The 23056-nt window shown below is 41.5% G+C and overlaps 2 protein-coding genes across 8 annotated transcripts in view; one reads left to right on the top strand and one right to left on the bottom strand.

The window, feature by feature from the left end:
* Window positions 1-23056, top strand: part of LOC108935229 (ras-specific guanine nucleotide-releasing factor RalGPS2) — a 69771-nt gene that overhangs the window by 25219 nt on the left and 21496 nt on the right. For all 7 annotated transcript variants that reach the window (XM_018753675.2, XM_018753672.2, XM_018753671.2 and 4 more), the window contains exons 6-9: window positions 5532-5615; window positions 9261-9350; window positions 9581-9673; window positions 10677-10803. In XM_018753675.2, coding sequence (XP_018609191.2) covers window positions 5532-5615; window positions 9261-9350; window positions 9581-9673; window positions 10677-10803 — 394 coding nt within the window. The remainder of the gene's footprint in view (window positions 1-5531; window positions 5616-9260; window positions 9351-9580; window positions 9674-10676; window positions 10804-23056) is intronic.
* Window positions 16271-22996, bottom strand: LOC108935231 (angiopoietin-related protein 1-like). The gene is made up of 4 exons (XM_018753676.2): window positions 22216-22996; window positions 18525-18718; window positions 17132-17402; window positions 16271-16731 (listed from the first exon to the last, which is right to left on the bottom strand). The coding sequence occupies exons 1-4, from the start codon at window positions 22994-22996 to the stop codon at window positions 16544-16546; spliced, it is 1434 nt and encodes a 477-aa protein (XP_018609192.2). The 3' UTR covers window positions 16271-16543.

Genomic DNA, 23056 nt, shown 5'->3' with positions numbered 1-23056 from the left:
TTCTCATGGCTGTGTTTGGACTTGTATTTAATACCATTTTTTTCTCTTTACATTACATCTATTCATTAAACAGATGTTTTCCTCCAAGGTGACAGCTAAGGATTATCGTGTAGTATTAAGATGTCACCTTTACCCAAGGTAACTTACAGTGCTAGATTCCCTACACAAAATCCCCTATAATCACCTATCTACACACCAGAGCAGCGTAACTAACACACACTTACACACAAAGGGCCATTTAGAGTCACCAGTGTTTACCTGAAGCATGTTTTTGGATTTGTGTGGAAAAAAGCTACACAAATTCCGCACGCTGAGTAGGGATCGAAACGATGTCCGATTGCATCACCCAGGCACGAGGAACCAGCGCTACCTGCTTTGCCACTGTGCGGCGTTTGTCTGATTTATTGTCTTTGTGTGGTGTCAATCAACACAACTCTGCTCTTAACAGTCAGATTAATGCAGTTGCTGTACTAAAGCACCATGCTGTCTGCAGACTGGTATTCAAGCCAGGCTTTGAACCACCTGTGTCCGCTAATCTGTGTCTTTACAGGATCAACTCAGCTGTCATGTTGAGTCCCGAGTCCACGGATTGCTTGGCCAGGATACTTTATCCATGGCTTTTTGTTTGCCAAAGATTAATGAAGCAATTTGTGTTTCTATCCCATGTCTTCAATCCTCCCTGTCCTTGGGGCTGAATACCCACATTGTGTTATTTCTCCTGAACCTTCTAACTTTTTATTTAGTGTTCCAGTGAATAACTTTGTGGTTTTGGAGCTGGACATGTACAGCTAAGTATGATGCACTGGCTCCAACACTGAATACAGCATACACGCTCCTGCTGTTGAATCTTCAGTACCCAGTTATATGCCAATGAGAGTACAGTCACGACATTTAAAAACAATTTTAAAAAGCTATTGAATCACATGACATTCTACCTGTGGCTGCTGATCTGGACAAATATGAAAACATTATCTCTTTCTGGCATCAAAACCTTCTGCCCTGCTAAGATGGTGCATTTTGCACGTTTCACGGCTGGGGGGGGGAGTTCAGCAGGAGGCTGGGGGATTGTGAGGCAACCACTTGGCAGGCAGCAAGTAGCACATGATGTTTTTCTCTCAGAATGGTGAACCACCGCCATGCTCGGACAATCCTCTTCTTAGCCTTAATGCCTCCTTTCTAATGATTTATTATGGAAAAGCAGATCTGTGGTCAGAGTAGAATCAGGCCACTTGGATATTTGCTCATTGTCAAGAACGTTATTAGTTAATAATATGGCTCTCCTTTTTTGTTGCTTCTCTTGTGTCAATAGTTGTTCATGCCTTTTAAAGATTTTACAACACAGCAGGCCTTTGATATTAAACTCAGATGAAGCAAGATCCTTCAGACCTGCCCTGTAACTTATCTTTTCACAGGATACTGTTAGCAAAACAGTGGTCAGCTGCTCAACCCTGACTGACCCAGCTGGTCACATTACCATTATCCTAATGGTAAAACTGGTCTGTACATGTGTGATTTGCACTGACATTTTAATCCCTGAAAGCAGCTGCCACACCTAATGATAAGAAAGGAGTTAACGGTATTGTTGAGAGATGGCTGTGATCATACTCTATATCTATTAATTTTTCCCTGTTATATTAATATACACTGACACTATAATAGTTTGTAATGTTAAAGTTGTTTGCAATGGCAAGACCTAAAGTTTGATTTAAATAAAATTATACTTTTTTTTTTTTTTTTTTTTTTTTTGTAGAGAACATGTCAGCTTTATCTCTAGAACTCTGAGTTGACAATTACTTTCAGAATTTATAATATTTGTGTGTGACTTTTTATGGTCAGTCTCTGCCCTTAGGCTGGTGTGTTGCAGTGCCTGGGCTATGGGATTGGACTTGATTGTGCACCAGGACTACCCAGTGCATCACTTTATTCAGAAAATGATGTCTAGTAATAATGAACTTGTTTCAATAAAGCTTTTGTTCAAAGAAATGGTTTTGATTGTTTAAGCAGTGATATTTTTACTGGAGAATATTCTGCATATAAATGGTGGAAAAAAGTGGAAATGCTCTGTTATAAATAGTGAACGTAATTAATAAGGTATTGGAAATTTTAAACATCAACTTGTAATAAACGCCTCCTTTGTGGGCAGGTCTTTAAATGGTGACTGTCAGGCTCTGTAGGCACAGATGTGAAGGATGCGTTTGTGGAAAGAGAGCGGTGTGACTGTTTTTCTTGGGAAGCCTGAAATCCCCCAGCTCTTTCCATTGCCTGGTGCTGGGAATAAGTGATGAGATGTCAAATGTTGCTTCCACTGCAAATTGCATAACAAGCTCAGTGGGAAGGATTAGATAGGTAGAAACATTAGATTGGATCACATTGCATCACTGGTAGCCACAGAGTTTATTTTTGCGCTCATATGATCTCATTAAGAATTTGTGAAAAAATGTGCACAGTCCAGGTTAAACTTCCAAAAGCCTGTTTGTTCTAGTAAATGATGGATTCCTTGGATAGTTATGCTACTGCAAATGTACTCTCAGCTTGATGCAGTGGAGCTGACCCGTACTACAGTGTCTGAATAATATAGCGGGATTCCACCTCCTGAGATCGTAATCCATAGGAGTCCAGTTGCCATACCCTTCTTTGCTGTGCATGCATGTCCTAAATGAATGTTTCTCGTTTGTCAGGGTACTGTTCACACGAGTGTTGTTTATGCTGTGTACACAATTAAAATGATTCAGTGTTGAGATGCTTATGAATTTGACCTTATGAACTACCTATGAGTGTAATTAACTTCACTAGGAGGACTGTTTTAATGCAGTTGCAAGAGCCTGGATGCTGGTTCAGGCTCTCCACTCAAGTGCTCAGTTACTGATGTATCAGTGACATTTAGTTTATACATTTTGTTTCTGGCATGCACTGCAGAGGATGATTTATGGAGTCCCAGCGGGCTTGGTTTTATTGTCCTTAGAAGTTTGGATTTGGCAGAATTGTGTAGAAATTAGAGTGTAAAGATGTTCATGTAATGAGATGCATGTTTATTGGTCCATTTTATGTTTTCTTTTTTTGGTTAGGAAAAAAGCTTAAGCAGGGTTTGAAGAGTGTTCATAAACCTAGGCAGGATATACACAATCAGTTGTTCTTTATTTTTATATGAAGCAGTTTTTCCTTCTCTTGCATAATTCAGGGGATCCCAGACAGGCCCAATATGCACATGTTTATGCGCTGTGTTTTAATGTTTATCTCTATGTTCTATATGTTAATGTAGTTTGGGCCCAGAGTTGTTTTGTATCAATGAAGGGGTATTACAAGTGGTGGGGGTGGGTTTGTACCCTGCCAGTTTCTGGGCCAGGCCTCATTTGCCTAGATAGGAGTGTATGCTAGCCAGGTGAGGTAGCCTGCCATACATAATGTTAGCTGCATATCCAGTTGCTTGTTTGGCTCCCCCCTTGAAAATGAGTCGGGCATGTTGTACTTGGTGCGCAGAAGATGTTATTCAGATGTCACCCAGCTTTCTCTGTGAGCCACTCATCATTTAGACCACAAACTAGAGCCTCAGCAGAGCAGTGTCTGAGGATTGAGTCAAGGGTAGTGCTTTTGGTCAGGTGATGGCTGGTCTTCGTTGGAGGTCCCTCATTTACGTTTACATTTATTAGTTTAGCAGACGCTTTTCTCCAAAGCGGCGTACATCTCGTAGAAGGTACAATGTGTCTATTACATTAGCAGGAAGAGACACTTAAAGGCAGACATGTGATTCTTAAATGTAGTTTTCTTACTACCATATGAATCGATGTATATTGACTTTGGTGCCAAGAGGAAGAAACATTTCACTAGACATTTTGAATAATTTAAGGGGTAATTTATTAACTTTTGGAATTGCAAAGTGTTGCTGACTGGTAGATTCCCTGAAATTCATTGATTACTGTAGGACTAATTTAAATGAAGAGGGAAAGAGAAGTATCTGGGGAAAAAAACTGTAATGAAGACTAATTCACCTCAGTCATCCTTTGACTGTTAGGTAGATAAGGGTGCCGCTGAGTCGAATATGCCTCATGGTGACCACTCGCATGGTTTTCATGGTAAGGACTTGTATTGAAGTGGTTTACTGTTGCATCTTTCGCTGTGTGCCTTTGGGTTGTGAATATGAGGAGACCATGTTGATTCCACACACACCATGAGTCAGATTTGAACTTACACAGAAACATGCCACCCAGGCACTGTGAGACACTTGTGTTACTGGCCACAAAATCCAGATTCATCTCTATTCCTCTAGTTGCAGTCTTTCTGTATATTCCCGGAATGAGGTGGAACTCAACTCTGCCTCATGGATTCAGTCCTGTGATCCATTTCTGACACTGTCAAAGGATGCTGCTTAACATGTGCACTGAATCAAAAGGACTTGAGAATTCTTCATGACATTTCAATTCTCATTACCATCACTGGTATTTGGCATTTTTCTCTAGAGGTGTATGGCAGGTCAGAGTGATATGATTCCCTTTTGTGTGTGTGTCTGTCTTGTCTATTCAGATAGATGCTACTTCTTCCCACACATCATAGTTGTCTCAAACAGGAGTGGACAGTTCAGATTGCTAGAGGTGTTCTAGGTTCTGTTGTTGAAGTCCATTTTTTTAAAAAAAAAAAAAAAGATTTGTCACACTTGGTGTTTGAGTTGTAAAATTAAACAAACTGTTAAATGTCACCTGTACCTGGAAAAAAGTGGTCTACAAAGTCAGCACACAGATGCAATGTGCACATCATCCCAATATGGTGCATTAAATAGTTGAACTGAGGAAAATCTAGTCTCTTGCTTTAGACTCAAGCAGCTAGTATGTGTTGTCAGTCTTTGTAGGAAAATGTTTGAGTTTTATTTATTTGTGTTTTATTTTTTAATTTGAATTTTGTTTTATTTTTTCCACTTATTAAAGCTGCCTATTTGACTTAGAGCAGGACTGGGCAGTCCTGGTGGAAATTGGGTGCCAGAGGTGGTCAGTGCTTCCAAGCAGCTAGTCCTTGGAGGACTAGTGCAAGTAAAAAAGATGAATGGTGCTTAGACAAGATTTTTCCTTAAGCCTTCCTGGCACCTTGTTTTCACAGCTCTCTGGAGGGGCATGGTCCTCCACCAAGGGGCCCCAGTTAACCACCGCTGTGGTTGAATGCAGTCTCCCAGTGCTGTTAGCCTACATGCACCTTTACCAATGCTGCTGGTTTTGGCTGAACTTAATGTAACTATTGGGTGGATCTTACTTGCTTTAATACTTGTAAATTTTCTCTTGTTTCCCCTTGTCCTTTTCCTCCCCCTCCTCTGATCCTTGGTTTTACCATGTTGTGGTTAAGGTGTTTCATCTCTTAGCATGTCTGACAAGGGTAGTTTTGAGCTGGCATGCTGCTACTTGAAGTTATTTTAGGATGTGTGCTTTTGTAGGGATGTTTTTTTTTCCAGTTCAGTTCCTCGTGGATTGTTCTGAATTTTTGAAGGAACTGCTTTAAGTCAGTGTACTAAAGCATCTTTAGTCCATCTCCTTATGTCTTTCTCTGTCCAGGAGCTGTCAAGCTGTGGCTGGAACAAGAAGGAGAAGCACAGTTCATCGCCCAATGTAGTGGCCTTCACTCGCAGGTTCAACCAGGTGAGTTTCATGTTCAAAACCTTGAGCAACCTGTGCTTGTATCCTTGAGAAATGTGCTTGACTTGGATGCCCAGCTGTGTAATATAGATAAAAGTATGAAATAAGACATTTTGGAGTTAAATATCCACTGGGCAGATAATGAGTGGTTCACGGTCAGTATAGCTTTTCAGGTCGGTTTGTGGTCTGTTCATGAGTTAGTCGTTTGTGGTGATGAGCAACACAAAGTCACAGGGTCATCCCCACATACCCACGATGCCACTTTACCCTGCTCCATCACCATCTGTCATGCTTGAGACTGCTTCTCTTGCCATCCAGTGTAAATATTAGAATGTCTGCGAAGAATGTGTGTTGAATATCCTGTGGAAATTTCCTCCTTTTTATAACTGCTTTTCAATATGTCACGCTCTGGGTTTTGAGGAGCCAAGCAAATATTCTTTTTGGAAAGAGGGAGGTCCAAGTGCCCTAATAAGATAATAAGTTCCCTGTTTTTCCTGTTACTGTATGAGTTCAAAGCAGACCTGGGATGCTGCTTTTTGTTTGGGTCCAACGTCTGAGCTGAGTGTTGTTTCAGCTCATCTTAAGTCCTTTCAGTTCCCTAGAGGTTGCCTGGCCATCTTGTATGTGGTATAGTAGTTAAGGAAATTAACCTGTAAGTCTGAAGGTTGCTAGTTCAAGTCTCAGGAAATAGTTCTTCTGTAGTGTCTTTCACAAAAATAGTTGTCCTGAATTGCTCAAAATTTTTTGGCAATGCAGTGGTGCAGCACAGAGCACTGGTTTCTCGCTGCGCCTTGGTTGTGTGACTGGACTTAGGCTATATTCCAGCTCAGTGTGTGGAGTTTACATGTCCTTTTCCTTTCTATCCTTTTCGTGTTTGCATGGGTTTCCTCCAGGTGGTTTGGGTTCCTCCCCAGAATCCAAAGGCTTGTGTTACAGTCAGTTGGTAACTCAAAATTGCTCTCTGTGTGTTACAGTACTCTTGTGGCTGAATAGCTGATTATAGAAATGTAGTATAGTGTATCGGTCATTGTAAGCCCCCTGGGGTAAAGGTGTCTGCTAAATACTTCAAGCACTTTGAAAAGCATCAGCATAAATAAATTAATGTAAAAGTTTTCAGTTGCTTTATATAAAAGCAACAAGCAAAATGGTAAATAAGTGCTCGACTCAGTTTCTCTCCTAGGTCAGGGAACTAGAGTCGATCTTGTCCGGTGACTCAGCTGCCAGAGCAGCCCCTCCTGAAAGCAGCTTGAGCTGCGAAATGTCGGTTTCCCGTGTTGTCCCACAGGACTGGCTGAATTGTTTATTGCCATCACTGTTTTAAAAAGCATGCTGCCTGGGGTGGTTTTATATGGCTGTTAACTGCTCTGTAAAACTGACTGTTTCAGTAACTCATCTGCGCCTGTCTGTCTCAGAAGGACAAAAGTTTGTGTTTAAAGAGAGGAAAGCCTTGAAGTCAGCTTTACAACCGGAATCATGTTCGTTGACCTTTTCATTTGTCGGCATTATGAACCAAGCTGTTGTGTGTTGAAAATTATTTAATTATTTGGTTGTGTGCTGCTTGCAGATGACACAGGCTGTGGTATATCGTCAGTGTGAAAGTCAAGAAGCTGGTTCCTTGTTGTTACTGTAATGGGGTCGTGGTCTTCCTCGTGGTACTGAGCGCCTCTTTCTGGGCTCCTGCTCTTTCACAATCACCAAGGCACACACTGAATTTGCTGCTGGCCTATAAAACTTCTGGACCACATCTGGATATCCTTTTGTTAGATATTTACATAGCGTTTTGGTTGTTGGGAGCTGGGTAGTGAACGGAAATCTCACGTCTAGTCCCCCCGATCTATTAAATGATTGAACTATGAGACGTAGATCATTGTTGCTCAAAAAATATGGAATTGCAGTTGGGATGCAGGAATGTAACTAAATTGATTTATTTTTCATAGCTTTAAATTCTTATAACGTTAAACTTAAATCATTGTCCTCTATTAATGTGTGGGTGATTTAAAATGTGCAAAATTTTATAGAAAAGTAAATGAACTTGAGAAGTATCATGGAGCAGAGTTGTCTAAAATATATTAGTAATGTTTCATTTTGGTACCAAATCTTATGCATCATTCTCTTATATTAACTCCTGTGTAAAATGAAATGTAGTTGAAATGTAGTTCAGAAGTTGCTTGAAAAGTCTGTTCCTGGGGAGTTTGTCTGGCACATGGAGCTGTTAACCTACAGCACAGAAGCTTGGTCACAGTTCCAAGCTGTACCTTGCTTTTCTCATTATCTCAGTGGCTTCCCTACAGAGCACCCCAGCCCCACTCCAGCCCACCGCAGCGGAATCCATCTCCTCTGACTGCGGGGCTTTCATGTGAGCTCAACAGGTGGGGAAAGGGGATTGCTCGATGGAAGCAGGCAGTCGGTCAGTGCTGAGCTGAGTTAACAAGAGTGGGGGATCCAGCCGGTGTTTCTCTGGCCAGCTGCGAGGTCTCGCCTCCTGGGAAAGGAACTCCTGAGTTAGTACAAAATTGTCTCTCTCAGGACTAAAATTTAGTGCCTGGGACAGGGCCCCTTCAAGAACACCCACTAAGGCTGGAGCAGAACTAAATACTGAACACTGCCAAGAGCTTGCATCGTTCAAATGATAATTGCCCGTTTTATTTCCTTTAAAATGTGCCAGTTCAAGCACTTCATGGCTTTAAGGCAAAGCTGTCTCTAGACAAATATGGATATAGCTGGAGTGCTAGGCTGAATAATGCTTTCCAATACACGTTGACACATTCAAGACCGCAGGTAGCGTTGTGGTTAAGAACACTGATACGTAACGTGAAGGGTGCCGTTTTAAGCCACATGAGGAGCCTTGCTGTTGTAGGCAGACATTTCTTCATCACAATATTCATCAGTTTAAATGAGCGAAATTGTAATAAGGTAAACTAACAAAATAGTAAAAATGATGTGTAATAAAACTATGATATACAGGTTAGGCTTAATGACACATCCAGTAGAAAAAAAACTCAGTCAGAAATTTGGGAATACTTAATATGAATAATATTCAAGGAAAAAGTATTTCGTTAAAGGTGTTTGAAGGCAGACCGTGATGTCTTTTTCACTTTGACTGCATTACACAGATGGGGGCGCAGTGGGTTGGACCGGGTCCTGCTCTCTGGTGGGTCTGGGGTTCAAGTCCCGCTTGGGGTGCCTTGCGATGGACTGACGTCCCGTCCTGGGTGTGTCCCCTCCCCCTCCAGCCTTACGCTCTGTGTTGCCAGGTTAGGCTCTGGGTCCCCGCGACCCCGTATGGGACAGACGATTCAGATGGGGTGTGTGTGTGTGTCTGTGTGTTACGCAGACGGGCGCAGTGGGTTGGACTGGGTCCTGCTCTCCGGTGGGTCTGGGGTTCGAGTCCCGCTTGGGGTGCCTTGCGATGGACTGACGTCCCGTCCTGGGTGTGTCCCCCTCCCCCTCCTGACTTTCAGCTTGTATTGCTGGGTTAGGCTCTGGGTCCCCGCGACCCCGTATGGGACTAGCGATTTCAGATGGCGTGCGTGCGTGTGCGCACGCGCGTTACACAGCTCCCACGAACTGCTCTGTATTGAACACAGTTGTTTGTTGGTAACTTCTGCAAAGACACATGAATGTGTATCTGTGCGTTTGTGTTGTCAGGTCAGCTTCTGGGTGGTCCGAGAAATCCTCCACGCTCAGACCCTGAAAATCAGAGCTGAAGTCTTGAGCCTTTATATTAAAACGGCAAAGGTAAACCTTCATTTTTTTGTTACACTTAACTGAGAGAAAAAAGCAGTTTTGGCTAAATTTAGGAGCAAAAATTCCTTCCATATGTTGTCTGTCATATAGATTAGTTTAATAAAGACCGTGTTTTTCCCACTTACCTAGAAGGCATTAAAGAGCTGCTGTAAAGCCATTGTTAAAGAATTTTATTCTATTTTTAACTTGTTAACCTTAAAATGGTATCTCTGAATTCACAGAAACTGTGTGACATGAACAACCTGCATGCAGTGATGGCAGTGGTATCTGGTTTACAAAGTGCTCCCATCTACAGGCTGACTAAAACATGGGCTGTGAGTATTTGTAAGTTCTCTTCCCAGGAACACCAAAAGGCATGGATTTGTATTTTAAGCTTTTGAATTTTACATCGACAGCTCCCAGATGTCATATTTTGTCATTGCTGCCCAGTAATAAATAAATACCTGTTATGAGCATTTACAGTGGATGGCGTATCATCCATGGATGAGGGGTTCCAAGCCTTGTGGGCTGCAACCCGGCTGGTTTTTGAGTTTCTGGTGAGCTAGTCACTTTACCCATAACTTCAGTTACACTGCTATGTATGGAGATTAAAGCAGCACCAGCACATTCTGCATCCTTCAAGGACAGCAACTGCCCACCTCTGGGCTTGTGTAGGTCAAGGAATTGGAGTTTCCAACATTTAAATTTACATCATTTAAGACATTTTCCTAACTCTTGCTTTTAATCAACTGACATTGCTTTATTGTAAACATATGATTATTGCAAAAATACATGCTTGTTTATTTTCACATTTTTTATTGCACTTAACTCGCTGTACCAGTTCTGAAGCAGAACGTTATAGAGTGGTTCATCGTTGTGGTTCTTTGTGGAGCCTGGGGGCTGTTGTAAGCATGCTATAGGACCTGCAGGTTTTGACTGAGTGTTTTGACCCTATAGCCTGTATAGGGTGCAACTGTCCAGCTGTCTTCTATACATCTGGAAGCACAGAGCTGCTCTTTCTGTCTCTAACTACAGAATGCAAAGCGTGGCAATGAGTGTTGACAGCTCATGCCGGCTCAACTGCTTTGAAATTTATTTGAAATAAAAAGCCAAAGATGTACTGGCTTGGCTGTTCTGTTGCTTCTTTTTACGGTGCTTTGTTCTAGGTAGAATGTTCAGAAAAGCTCATTGTTAACATTATACCCAGTGACAGTAAATTGGTGAAAGATATATTGGATGTGGAAGACTGACAATAAAAAAAAAAAAAAAAAACTCAGAAAACTACCAGTGCATACATGTTCTAAAAGTCATGACTATTTGCTCTTTCCCACCTACCAGCTGCTGAGTCGGAAGGACAAGGCCTCCTTCGAGAGACTGGAGTACCTAATGTCCAAGGAGGACAACTACAAGCGCCTAAGAGACTACATCAGCAGCCAGAGCATGACCTCCTGTATCCCCTACCTGGGTAAGACCCTGGCTCCTTTCACTCTAGACAAGTCCTGTATTATTTATTGTAACTTTTTTTTTTTTTTAGTAACTCAATAAATTAAATCAACAGATGTGTTCATATGTACAGCTTTGCTTTTGTTTCTGGTACAGTTATCCTCCAAGATACAAAAGTTTGACTTGTGTCTAATGAAGAATGTTATTTAATACCACTTTACTGCTATTTGTCACAAATTCCACAGTTATGGAAAACACCAGAGAGCAGTAGCAACTCCATGTTGAAAAATAGCCTATTGAAAGGCTCTGTTGTGCTCATGGGTGAGTCATAGGCACCCCAGCACACCAGGTAGTCACCTCAGCAGTTATTGTGGACACATGTTTGGTTAGCATCTCTCTGCTTAGTGTCTCACCTGTAATTCACCAAAGCTAGGCCAAGTGGAAAAAGTGACAGAAAAGGTGTGAAGAAAGTAGAAGTGCAGGCGCGCACAAGTAGGCGGCACAGCGGCACAATGAGTGGCGCTGCTGTCTCACAGCGCCTGGGTGGTGCGAGAGAACGTGGGTTCGATCCCCGCTCAGTCTGTGTGGAGTTTGCATGTCTGCATGGGTTTCCTCCGGGTGCTCTGGTTTCCTCCCACAGTCCAAAGACATGCTCTTCAGGTTCCCCCATAGTGTGTGAGTGACAGAGAGAGTGTGTTCCACTGATGTATGGATGAGCGACCCAGTGTAAGTAGTGTATCTAGCAGTGTAAGTCACCGCGGTGAATAAGGTGTGTGGGCTGGTAACACCACATAGTATCCATTATAAGTCGCTTTGGAGAAAAGCATCTGCTAAATAAATATATGTAAATGTGCTGCATGTGTACTTAGACCCATAGCCATAAACTACTGACAGTTAAGTTACTAGTTCACCTAAACCATGTCTTTGGGAGGAAACGCCCAAGAACATGGCGAGAACATAAAAACTCTCTAGACTGAGAAGGGATCTGACTCACGTTGATTCTCACAGCCTGGTGACGTGAGGTACCATGTTAGTTTGTTCAATGAATGGAAATTCATCTGCATAGTTTTCAGAAATTTCTGTTGTCTTCACATTTGTATTGTTTTTTGTATTAAGTTCTGAATTAACATACAAACAATATTCTGTATGTATTGTTTGTGAGCGTTTAGGTGTAAGGTAGCACAATGAGTGTAGGTAGGCATACTTACAATATTAATAATAAAAAGCAATGAAGCAATAATTAATGAAGCTGTTTTTTTATGTTACGATAACTAGTGTTATGTATTTAAGTAATTGTGTCCATTTTAATAGGATATGACTATTTTAGGAAAAATGTGTCACTTTTGGGGGCTCAGGAACACATACAAACGTTTATCGTTGAAAATAAGAGTAATTGTGTCTTTGCACTTTTAAAGTTTGTGTAACAAAGGATTTTTCTGGAACTTACTTTTGTAAAGTGGGGAAAGGTTAATTTACTGTACCTGCAATTCTCAAAGAAATTAAAAACCTTATTGCAGTAGCTTTTGGTAGGGTTTCTGTGTCCTTTACCACTCCACTGCCAGCTGCAAAGTGCTCTTTTTGTTAAAAGTGTGGTAGAAGCCATAGTGCAGAAGCTCTTTGCACTTCGCTGTCTGGGTGCAAAGCAGAGAGCTCGGAAGGTTCAAGTTCACCACTGCATGGCAGGCATTGACAGGAAAGCCAGTTTTTTATTGTGCTGTTATTTGACTTTAATATGTTTTCTGGCTTGTGGTTTTTGAGCTGTTTATGTTCTGTCACGTTTTTTCTGATGTGGTGATTTTTAACTAAATGGGGGGGAGAAAAATAACTTGGTCTTTGTATATGTTTTATAGCCTGACTGATGCAATCTTTCTAAGACTTCCGTGACCTCCTTTTATGGTTTTGGCAGTACATGCAACTCCCGTGGAAAAAATATTGTTAAAACGTCAGAGTATCTTTAAAGTGTTTGTTTTCTGCTTCTTTCTGAACCCAAAGCAGTTCGAAATTCAACCCATTCGTTTGCGTGGAGCATATTGGGTTAAATTGAAAAGGTTCTAGGGGGGCGCGGTGGCCCAGTGGGTTGGACTGGGTCCTGCTCTCCGGTGGGTCTGGGGTTCGAGTCCCGCTTGGGATGCCTTGCGGCGGACTGGCGTCCCATCCTGGGTGTGTCCCCCTCCCCCTCCGACCCTACGCCCTGTGTTGCCGGGTAGGCTCCGGTTCCCCGCGACCCCGTATGAGACAAGCGGTTCAGAAAGAGTGAGTGAGTGAGTGAGTGAGTGAGTGAGTGAGTGAGTGAGTGAGTGAAAAGGTTCTTTTGAATAAGACTTCAGCTGCTATTACCTACATAGTTGGCTATCTTCACATGAATGAAGATGAACTGAGTTCTGTTTATTCATGGACTAAATTCTGTCAGCTTGCTGCACAAATGTGTCCACTAAAGACAAAATGAGTTAAAATGATTCTTGTGCTATCCCTCCTTGTAACTACCCTGCAGCTGAAGGTGCCTTTGTATTTCTCCTCATTTTGTGCTCCTGTGATGTCATTATAAATTGCTTTTTAAGGTGGTCGGTGTTGGAGTCGCTCGGGGGGTACCAGTTGTGGTTACAAGGCTGGGTGTCGAAGGAGAGACTCGCACGCGCTGCCTAGCACAGCGAAGGGGGAAAAACTATGCCCCCTGGAAAAGATCTAAAATTTACTGGTGTTGCACTGCTGTCGTGAAACCAGACTGACTCTGGGGACAAGGGTGAGGAGCTGCCAAAAGAGTCTCTAACCATTTAGACTCACCTTCACAGAGCCCTCTGGTAATAGTGCTGATAGGTTGACTTGATTTTTGCTGCCTTTTTTTTTTCTTCCCCCCTTCTGTGTGCTTTTTGGTCTTGGATCAGATCTTAGACCTGGCTTACACTTTGAACGGGAGACTGTTATTTATTAGTTTACTTTTGGACTAAAAATAGACTAATAACTTATTTATTTTTTTCCCCTGAAGTCTTAATGTAGAAGTTCCATAAACCACATATGCCAGACGTTGGAATTTGAACCATATTTTGAAAGGGAGTATGGTTGGGTTGAAGCAATTACTTGTCTCATCACTCACTATTCTGGTGTTGATCTGATGAGATTTTTATTTAACTGCAAGTTAGTAATTCTGATTTATCCCTGCTGAACAAAGACATTTTATCATTTATAATCTTTAGTCATCATGACACTGCTCGAGAAACTGCTTGCTCTTGTTGAATTAGTGCATCATCTCATAATTCACTTCCCATGGTTCCTGAACCACAGACGGATAGGGTTACTGTGGTCACTGCACATATAGTGTGGCTCTTCAAAAATTTTACATTTGCATTTATTTTATTTATTTTATTTATTTATTTTAGTAGATGCTTTCTAAAGGGTGTCCTGGTGTTCACAAGTTGGAGTAAAAAGTATGCTTCACACCAGATAGTTTTAGATACAGAAATGTGATTGAAGCAGAGTCATTTTGTACAAAAACACCAATATTTTTGCCAACACGCACTGTAGTTGCCTATAGAATTGTTTGATAGGATATCTTGTTGTAAATCCTTTGTGTACCACTGTGCTTTCAGGGAAATATACCGCATTTAAACTTCGCACATATTTATCAGAACTTGATTTCCTTCTTTCCTGTCACTGGAAATGGTAAACAATTGTAAATTGTGTACATGTAGTTGACATAGCAGTTAAGGAGACATATATCTTCAAGGTTACTGGTTCAAGCCTCATTTCCGGGTGATATTGATGTACCTTTAAGCCAAGGTAGTTATACTGAATTGGTCCTGTAAAATAACCATGTGCAAATTAGTCACATAAACTTTGTGTGGCTCTTTTCTTCAATGATATTACAGTAGGGCCTCTTCTTGGGCTTAAACTGGTAGCCTTAAATTTAAGTTCATGTCCATAACATCTATGGAACCCATTGAGCACATTTGTATCCTTAAACTGATTGGCATTTCATTTTCAGACAATTAAAGAAGTAAAAAAAAATACAAGTGAGAATCGGCGTTTCAGTTCTCTGTGGGTATTCCTCCATTGGGTTAAATGGTGGTCTTAAATGTTTGTTTCTCTGACTTCTTGCTCATTGCACTGCTGAAGAAGCAGTAATGTATTTAGAGGATCATTCTTAATGGAACGTTTGTGGACAGGAGGGGAACTGGTCCTGCCAGTGGAATTAACCAGCTCATTGAAAACAGGCCACCGTAGATGCAACTGGCTCTACAAGGGAGGGTTTAAATTGTCCATGCAGTCCCAGTCCCAGATGTTTTTACACCCTGTTTTCTATGTTATAACACATTAATTGCAACATTACCCTTTAAGATATTTATTGGTAAATTTGTAGTATCGTTGAGAAATGATGGGATGGGGAATTTAATAGGATCTGCCATTAATGTGTTTGTGAATGAGATTCTTCTGTGATGCATATTTCGTTAGCAACTATTACAGCTATTCAACTTTCCCAGTAGTGTCAATTTCATGGACAAGGCATGCATTTTTCCACCCTGTTTTACGGAGGTTTGTCCTCTAACATCTGTTGCATTTCTTTCTATGATTAAGGAGAATATGGGTTCATAACTTTTTGAAATTTATGTGAAACTTTAGGAAAATATTGAAAGAATATATATTTCTCCTTGAAAAAGGCAAAAAAAATTTGATACATTTCATTTTCAGGCCTGTCTGCTTCTTAGCAATGTGTTTCTAATTTTCTGTCCCCCTGGCTTGCATTGGCTCAAATGTCTGCATTTTTTTATCACTCTCCAGCATATATTATATGTATTTTTTGCCAGCTTATTGTGTGACTCCATCAGAAATGTAATGGAAAATGCACACATGGCTGTGCTAACCTATAAGCATGACTTATAATATATGATATTTGCTGATGTTGCAAACATGTCCTTTCCCTAATATGCTGATGCTAAAGAACTGGAGGTCTGACACACAAAGTACTTTAAAATGTTTTTTTTTTTTTTTAAATGTTTTTTTTTTTTTTTTTTTTCCCCCTCCCCTCCTCATATTGCAATTTGGTGAGTGGAAAAGTTGAACTTGATTCCACTTCATGCTCAGTATGTATTTTTTTGTCTTTATTAGTGGGAGGACCTCTGTGGGTGATTAAGGGCATACAGTACATACAAAATAAAGCCTCCCTCATAATAAATGAAAACAGAAGTCGTCTATATCTGTTATAAATAAGTTGATAAACAACAGTAACATGAAGGAAGGGCTTAGGAAAGCATTCCACAGAAGCTGAATCAAACTGTTTTAAATATTTGCCCACATCTGTAAAATCTATTTACACATCAAAGAGTAGACATTTTCTATTGTAGTAAAGCAAATGCTTTCATTTTCTTATGTACTTTTAAACATAAAGCAAGTATTATAACGGATATACCATAAACAAAGCACCTATACACAAAATATTTTTGGAAGACCTCTTAAATATTATCTTTTTTCCCCCAGTACAAGTCTTTTCATGGTCACACTAGAAAGCTGCTGTCTGTCTGTACATTGCAGTAAAGATCTCTGTGGGGAACGTCTAGGGTACTTTTCATTAGCATAATGCTAACTGAAGTGAATCCAGGATTGGTCACTAATTGGGCTCATGCTGTGCCATTCTTCTGAGTTTTCATGGCATATCAGGAAGGTGCTCAAAAAGGCTCATAGGAGTTATAGTCTATACTCCACAGAAACCCTAGAGGGAATAGGAGGTCAAAGCCACAAGGAAAAAAGCTGGCGCACCAGCCCATCTGGTTTCAGTCTATGGGCCGAATCATCATCCGCACTGCCTTCAGTGAGTAAAAGCCACCTCCGTAGTCAGCCCAGAAGATGCCATCCTGAAACCTGCTCCTGTAGACTCCCCCTGAATACCACACTCCATTTAAGTTGGTCTGGCCGCAGGCGTTGTACCACCAGCCTCCCTTGTGGAAGTGTGCACAGTTACCTGCAAGGAATGACTGAGTCAGTGATACTCTAATACTAACCAACAATAAACCCAAAGGGAAAATCCTGGTATGTAGTGCTCATTTGAATTATTGTAGACTGTGGATGTATCACAAAAGTATCTACCCATGGACATGGTACCATTGAACCATTTTATTTAACTCTGAGCTGGAGAGATGGGTTTCCTTCTGAATCTGTGCGAATACTTTCATGATGACCTTTTACCTGCCATTTTTCTTGAAAATGTTGGTTTGCTAGTTCATCTTTTGAAATGTGCAATTCTTTGCTCCTGTTCACTGAAGTCACTGAGTTGAACAGTTATTTGAGCCATACTGAATAAAGCTGCAAGCCTCTGTAATATCTTAGAGCAAAACTGAGTAAGGAAAAGTTACAAGCATTACCTGAGAAAGCATCCTTGTCGCGGTCCAGTGTAGTAAATGGCTTGCCATTGTGGCTGATGAGTGAGTTTCCAGCATTGCCCTGGTAGGTTCCCAGCCGCAATCTGTAGAACTCACTCTCAGATTCCAGACGGAAACTGCTGTATTCAGCATAGACCTTCTTCCCCACCCAGTCCTCCAGCTCCACCATCAGACGGTAGTCCCCCTGCCTAGCAAGGTTATAGATGTTCTCCAAGCCCAGCCAGTACTCGTTGTCTATGTTGCCAAATCCTTTCTGCAAGAATAAAATTGACATGTGTTTTCACATTTTCTTGCTTAGTAGATGCATTTATTCACACATTTTCGGTTTCATCAATATCACTTGGGTATTATATTACGTCATTTCGCAGGAAGTATCTTTCAAGTATCTTTGCCTTGTGTCATTTCTTTCAATGACCTTCTGTTACTTTTTTTGAACACAGTCCCTATTTTTCCATTTCTACATAGTGTAAAAACAAAAATGTACTCGGTCACACAATTCCATGTCCAAGTGAAGGAGCTTGAATTTCTTACCACAACAGAATTTTGATAATATATGTAGTACAAAGAAGGGTTCTAGATTTGTTCAACCTCAACAATCTCTGGACTATCATTGCTAGTGGTGTAGGTGTAGTCGTCATATGCATTTTATGTAACACGTCATTTGTGGTGAGCCAGCTAGATTTCTGGTTGTGAATTGCTCTTCTGCGCATGCTGGCATTTCTGATTGCGGTTTCTGATGGTGGTTTCAGGCCAGAGAGGAGTAGATTGTGCTGTTTTCTTTCACCTCCCCTCACAAGTGGTGGAGGTGCAGTCAGCAGCAGGGCAGTGTTTAGCTGGGTGGGTGGTGGGGGCTCCGGTAAGGCGCTCACAGCCCAGCTTAACCCTCCAAGTGTCAGTGGAGCCTTGCCTTGGATGTCGTAAAAGCCTGGGAATGCTACTCATATTCTCCCTTATGTTTTTTGGAGGATATTAATTTTATAACAACCTTGCTACAGTGGCCCTGTCCAGTCAGACCACAACTCACAGCAAGCAGGGATTCCTGTACTGCTGAGGTTTGGACTGAGCAAAATGCTAAATCACAGCTATTCAAATACTTTCCGCAGTAGTGTGGGTATTAGCGTGTTTTTCACAGGACATGTATAAACCTGCCAGACTCCAGTGTTTCTGGAAGAGTTTCCTGTCTTAGTATTCAGTAGATATGCTGATGGCAGGTTTTACTGTAATTTCTCTAAAAAGATGTGCCACCTCAGCTCCAATAGATCTAGATAGAATAGTTACACTGCCTATTTAGATTTTTCTTGTTGGTGTTTTGTAGTGACGTGAGGAGGGCATTATGTACAGTGTGCCACTGATGTTTGTCGTGCCCTCGGCCCACCTTGTAGCCTTCCCAGTTCCTGAAGAAGTTGACTGATCCATCCCTTCGCCGTTGTATGACTGTCCATCCACCATTGTCCAGGCCGTGCTCGCACCATGCCTGCGTTGGCCGCTCACTGCCATCAGCTTTCAGAAGGTACATTCCACTGGTGGAGTGGCCTGCTTGCAGTGCCTGGTAGCAGTCACGAAATGGCCCTGTGAGAGAAAAGTTGGAAGTAGGTGGGATGTTATTCTGAGTCAGCTGCAGTTTCTCACTAGCACTAACCTTCTTACGTGCCATGTTCCCTCAGCCTTTTGTGTTCTACGAGTGTCAGCTGCTGAAGTCATGGCAGTGCATCTTCCTTTAGCTTTCAGGTTTGGCTGTAGTCAGAACCATATCCCAAGAGCAGACTACTGTTAAAATCCCTTTGGCTCGAAATAATTCCTTGCACACTTCATCTTCCACCAAGAAGTCAGATCTATTGATGGATCATCCATGTGGGAATCACTATGAAAAATCGTTATAGCTCATGCTACAAAATTATAGTCTCATGTTGTTGTAGATGTGATGGGATGTTTCTGATTTCATTGGAAAGTTAGAAACTCAAAGGTTATCTGTGACCACAGGTTCTAGGCAGGCAAGAATATGTGAAATCTGCTTGAGTATGGTAATGTTGTAGGTCTTGAAAACTGTTTTATTTTATAGCCAAATTTCTTTCACTTTGAAATATCAGAAATAGTAAGGGTGTGGTGGGAAGGGAATGTACAAAAGAAAATAGAATATGGATTTTGATGCGAAACTGAGAAATGATGGTTATTCAGTGTAGTTGGTTAAACCAATGTTGGAATGTCACGATTTCATGATTTCTTCTGTGTTGTGGCAGACTGTTTAAATGTTTCATGCACACAGTGGGCAAGAACCAATGAACTTGTTTTTCTTGCTTTTAGAAAAAGTGTCAGTGTTCTGTTTTTAATTTATGCTTGGGCATTTTCACCTCTGCCTATGGCGTTGTATTTTGAATGTGACTTGGTTTGAAAATCCAGCCATTCAGTCAGACCAAACACACAGGTTTAAAGCCTCCTTGAGGAAGGTGTCACATATGAGATTTTGCCCTAAAGGTAAATCATTCTGATGCAGTTCTCTAGCTGTCTGAAACTAATTTAAATAAGAGCATTGCTATGGTGCTGTATGTCATCTTTGGACCCTTTTCCAAAAAACATCACAGGCTGATCAGAGGTAATTGGATAACTTTTATATGCCAATCATATTCTTTTTTACACCTAGACACTTTCTAGAGATGTTTATTAATGTGGATTATGGTGGATTATTTGTCTTGGAAATCACATTGCTATTGAACAGGTGTGATCAGAAACTTGTTAGGATAGTGATTTTTCCCTCCCCATTTTCCTCCTATCTGGGTGATTTCCTCCAGGATGGTGTCATCTCATTGACATTTCCATGGCATTCCTGTGCTGGGAAAATTCAGATTTTATTTACATTTTGGGTGAGGGGGTCTGTTTATAGAGCACCCTCTTAAGATGTTTAGTGTCTCAGTGATACAGAGCTTGCCAGATGACCCCTCTCTGTGAAATTGATGACTTAACTGGTTGCAGACTGACACATCTTGGAGATATTTGTAAAAGAAATGGATGTAACCAGAGATGTGTGTTTTTAATGCTGAAGTAGAAATTAAATTTATGAAAAAGTTGAGGTGGCCTGAAGGTCAGGAGATTTACACTGGACTACTTTCTGAAAGACACTTCCTTTCTTTAGTAACAAGACTATGTGCATCAGACCCAATGACCACAAATCTTTCTATTGTAAAATGTGAGACATGAACAGATTAAGATGACTTTTTTTTTTTTATTAACCTGTTGTTTTTTCTTTAATGTTACCCATTTTTTCATTTTAACAAACAGGTTTCATGCTGATTTTTACCTCGAGTACTTTATTTAACAGACCTTTGATGCTTCTTGATAATTTCACACAATATACGAGTAGTCCCTGGGTTACGAATGTCTGATTTACATACAACCTGTAGTTACGAACCACGCCCTTACTGACTGGAAGTTAGTTGTTTACTTACTTATTTTGGTCACCCTTAAGTAACGATCAAATGAAAACTTCATAATTAAGCCTATTAGATTTAAAATTTGAATTGTATACAATTGTTCGTAATAATAACAAATGGGCTCTACTTTGTGACGCTCAGCAAAACATTGTGCGTGTACAGGAGTTCGTCAGCTTGTGGGCACACGAGCCCGAGGTAGGACTAAGACTTCATTCTTTTCAGTCAGACTGTCACGCCCACGTCCTCACCCTGAACGTCTGTACCGGCACAAATTCAAAGAATCCGTACCTGCACACCCTGGTTGCAGAATCTCATTTGAGAAACCAGTTCTCCAGTACACTCGAGTGAACCCACAACAACCCACCTGTCCTGTTCCCGCTGCTTACATTGCATCCTTGACTACGACATCGAATTCTCTCCAAGACCTGCTTTTGTGCATCAACCGATCCACGCTTGTCCCTGACCATGACTCTCGCCTGCTCCCTTTTGTACCGATGACAAAAATCCCACGATTGGGTCCACACACACATACCTACCTACAACCTCAATCTCCTGCCCGCTCAGTATGACACGGACTACGATGCTCTTAAATGTCTCGTATGTGTTACTGTATTTGGCTTTAAATTTATTGTTTTTACCCTCATGACCATGGCACCAAAGCATAAATGTGATGGTGATGCATCAAAAAAAAGGAAAACAATCACGACTGAACATAAAGTGAAAATAATAAAGCGATCAAAAAAGGTGATATGCCAACAAACATTGGAAAAGTGAACATTAGTTTCTTTTAACACCTACACACATCTTCTTCACATCTTCAGAACCGCTCGTCCCATATGGGGTCACGGGGAACCGGAGCCATCCTCTATTATAAATACAGTATTTAGTGTTATATTAAATATGTTTTAGTGTATTCGGAAGTGTTTCTTCAATGTTTTTTTTATGCATAGAAAGGAACACAGTATACTATATGCTAAGACATTTGATTTACTGATGTTGGATACCAACTGTAACCCACTCTTCCTACTTGCGTAAAAATCGGACTTAAAGACAGACTTAATGGAACTCGTTTGTAATCCGGGGACTGCCTATACCCAGTCTCCTTGAAGTGGTGTGCTGTGATAATGGACATCATTCTTTTCACTTTTATGGTTAATCACCGGCTTAGAAAGACTATTGGCTATTTCAGACACCTTTATTCAGGCTGTTTTTTTTGGTAATCTTAGAAGGTTTAGATACCCTTTGAAGTCTACAGCTCTTGTATGTTTAATTTAAAAAAAAAAAAAAAAAAAAGTGGCTGTGCTTGAATCACCTGTTGTGTTCCCAGGATGTATAGGTTTGTAGAGTAATTGCAAAACAAGACATAAGTCCAGAACCTTATAAAAAGACTTTCTGTACATTTCAAAAGTGAAGAGTTATTGAGTGGCAATAGACTGTCCTGTTTTTTTTTTTGTTTTTTTTATTTAAAAAAAAAAAAAAAAAAAATCTGTAAATGCATGGGTAATTGTTTGTCCTAATGTGTGGGTTGGTTTGGGTTGTGCTGTGTAGATTTAATGGCAGATATGTGACAGTACAGTTCCATGTTTCTCATCTGCATGTGTGGAGACTAGACTAGAACAGGTCTGTGTGTGCGTGTCTTACCCTCAGAGCTGAAATTTCCCTGTGGTGGCAGTGGAAAGCCCAGTGGGCTGCTGGTGGGGATTGAGTCCATGCGTGAGCCACGGGCAAACCCCCGATTATGGTCCCTCTGGATCTCATTGGTGAATGTGTTGACGGGCAAATTCTCAGGCACTACCTGCACCAGTGGGGGCCCAGCTGGTGGCTCGTGGCGGCCATAAGTGCGCAGACACTGCTCTTCTAGCTCATGAATCAGCACTGATTGGTTGTTGACCACAGCAGCTAGTGCTGAGAAGCGCATCTCTAGCTCCTTGTAGCGAGCAGCAAGGCGCAGCATCTCAGCTGTGGCATTGAGGATGCGGTTCTCAAGCCGTGCTTGGTCCAGTGAGTTGTCGCGCTTGCGGATGATCTCGTGCAGAAGCTGTGTGTAGAGCTGCGTGACGCGTGAGTTCATGTTACGGCTCTCCTTCCGCAGCAGCTTCACTTCATTCACAAGACCACCGTCCACATCGACCATCAGCTGCAGCATCTCAATCTCACGCCGCTGCCTGGAAAGCACATCACGTACGTCAGCAATGTCCAGGCGCGTCACACGATCCTTGTCATCACCAGGTGCCATGGAACTGGCGCAGATGGGGCCTGTGATCTTCTTCTCAGGGACAAGGAATGTGTATGAGCATTTGACCGAGTCCTCGTCTTCAACACCCCTTTTTCTCCGTGATGGGGCTTCCCTTTTCCGGCTGTGGACCCTGCCCCAAGCCCACAGACACAACATGGCATACAAGCTCCACACCACAGCTTTCATGACTCCTCCAATGGGCGGTCCTTTCTCTGATTCTCAAGGTGGTGGCTCTGCTTACCTGGA

This window comes from Scleropages formosus, chromosome 3, assembly GCF_900964775.1.
Source record: "Scleropages formosus chromosome 3, fSclFor1.1, whole genome shotgun sequence".
Taxonomy (NCBI): Eukaryota; Metazoa; Chordata; class Actinopteri; order Osteoglossiformes; family Osteoglossidae; genus Scleropages; species Scleropages formosus.
The sequence above is the reverse complement of the archived record's forward strand: the minus strand, read 5'-3'. Positions and strand labels throughout refer to the sequence as shown.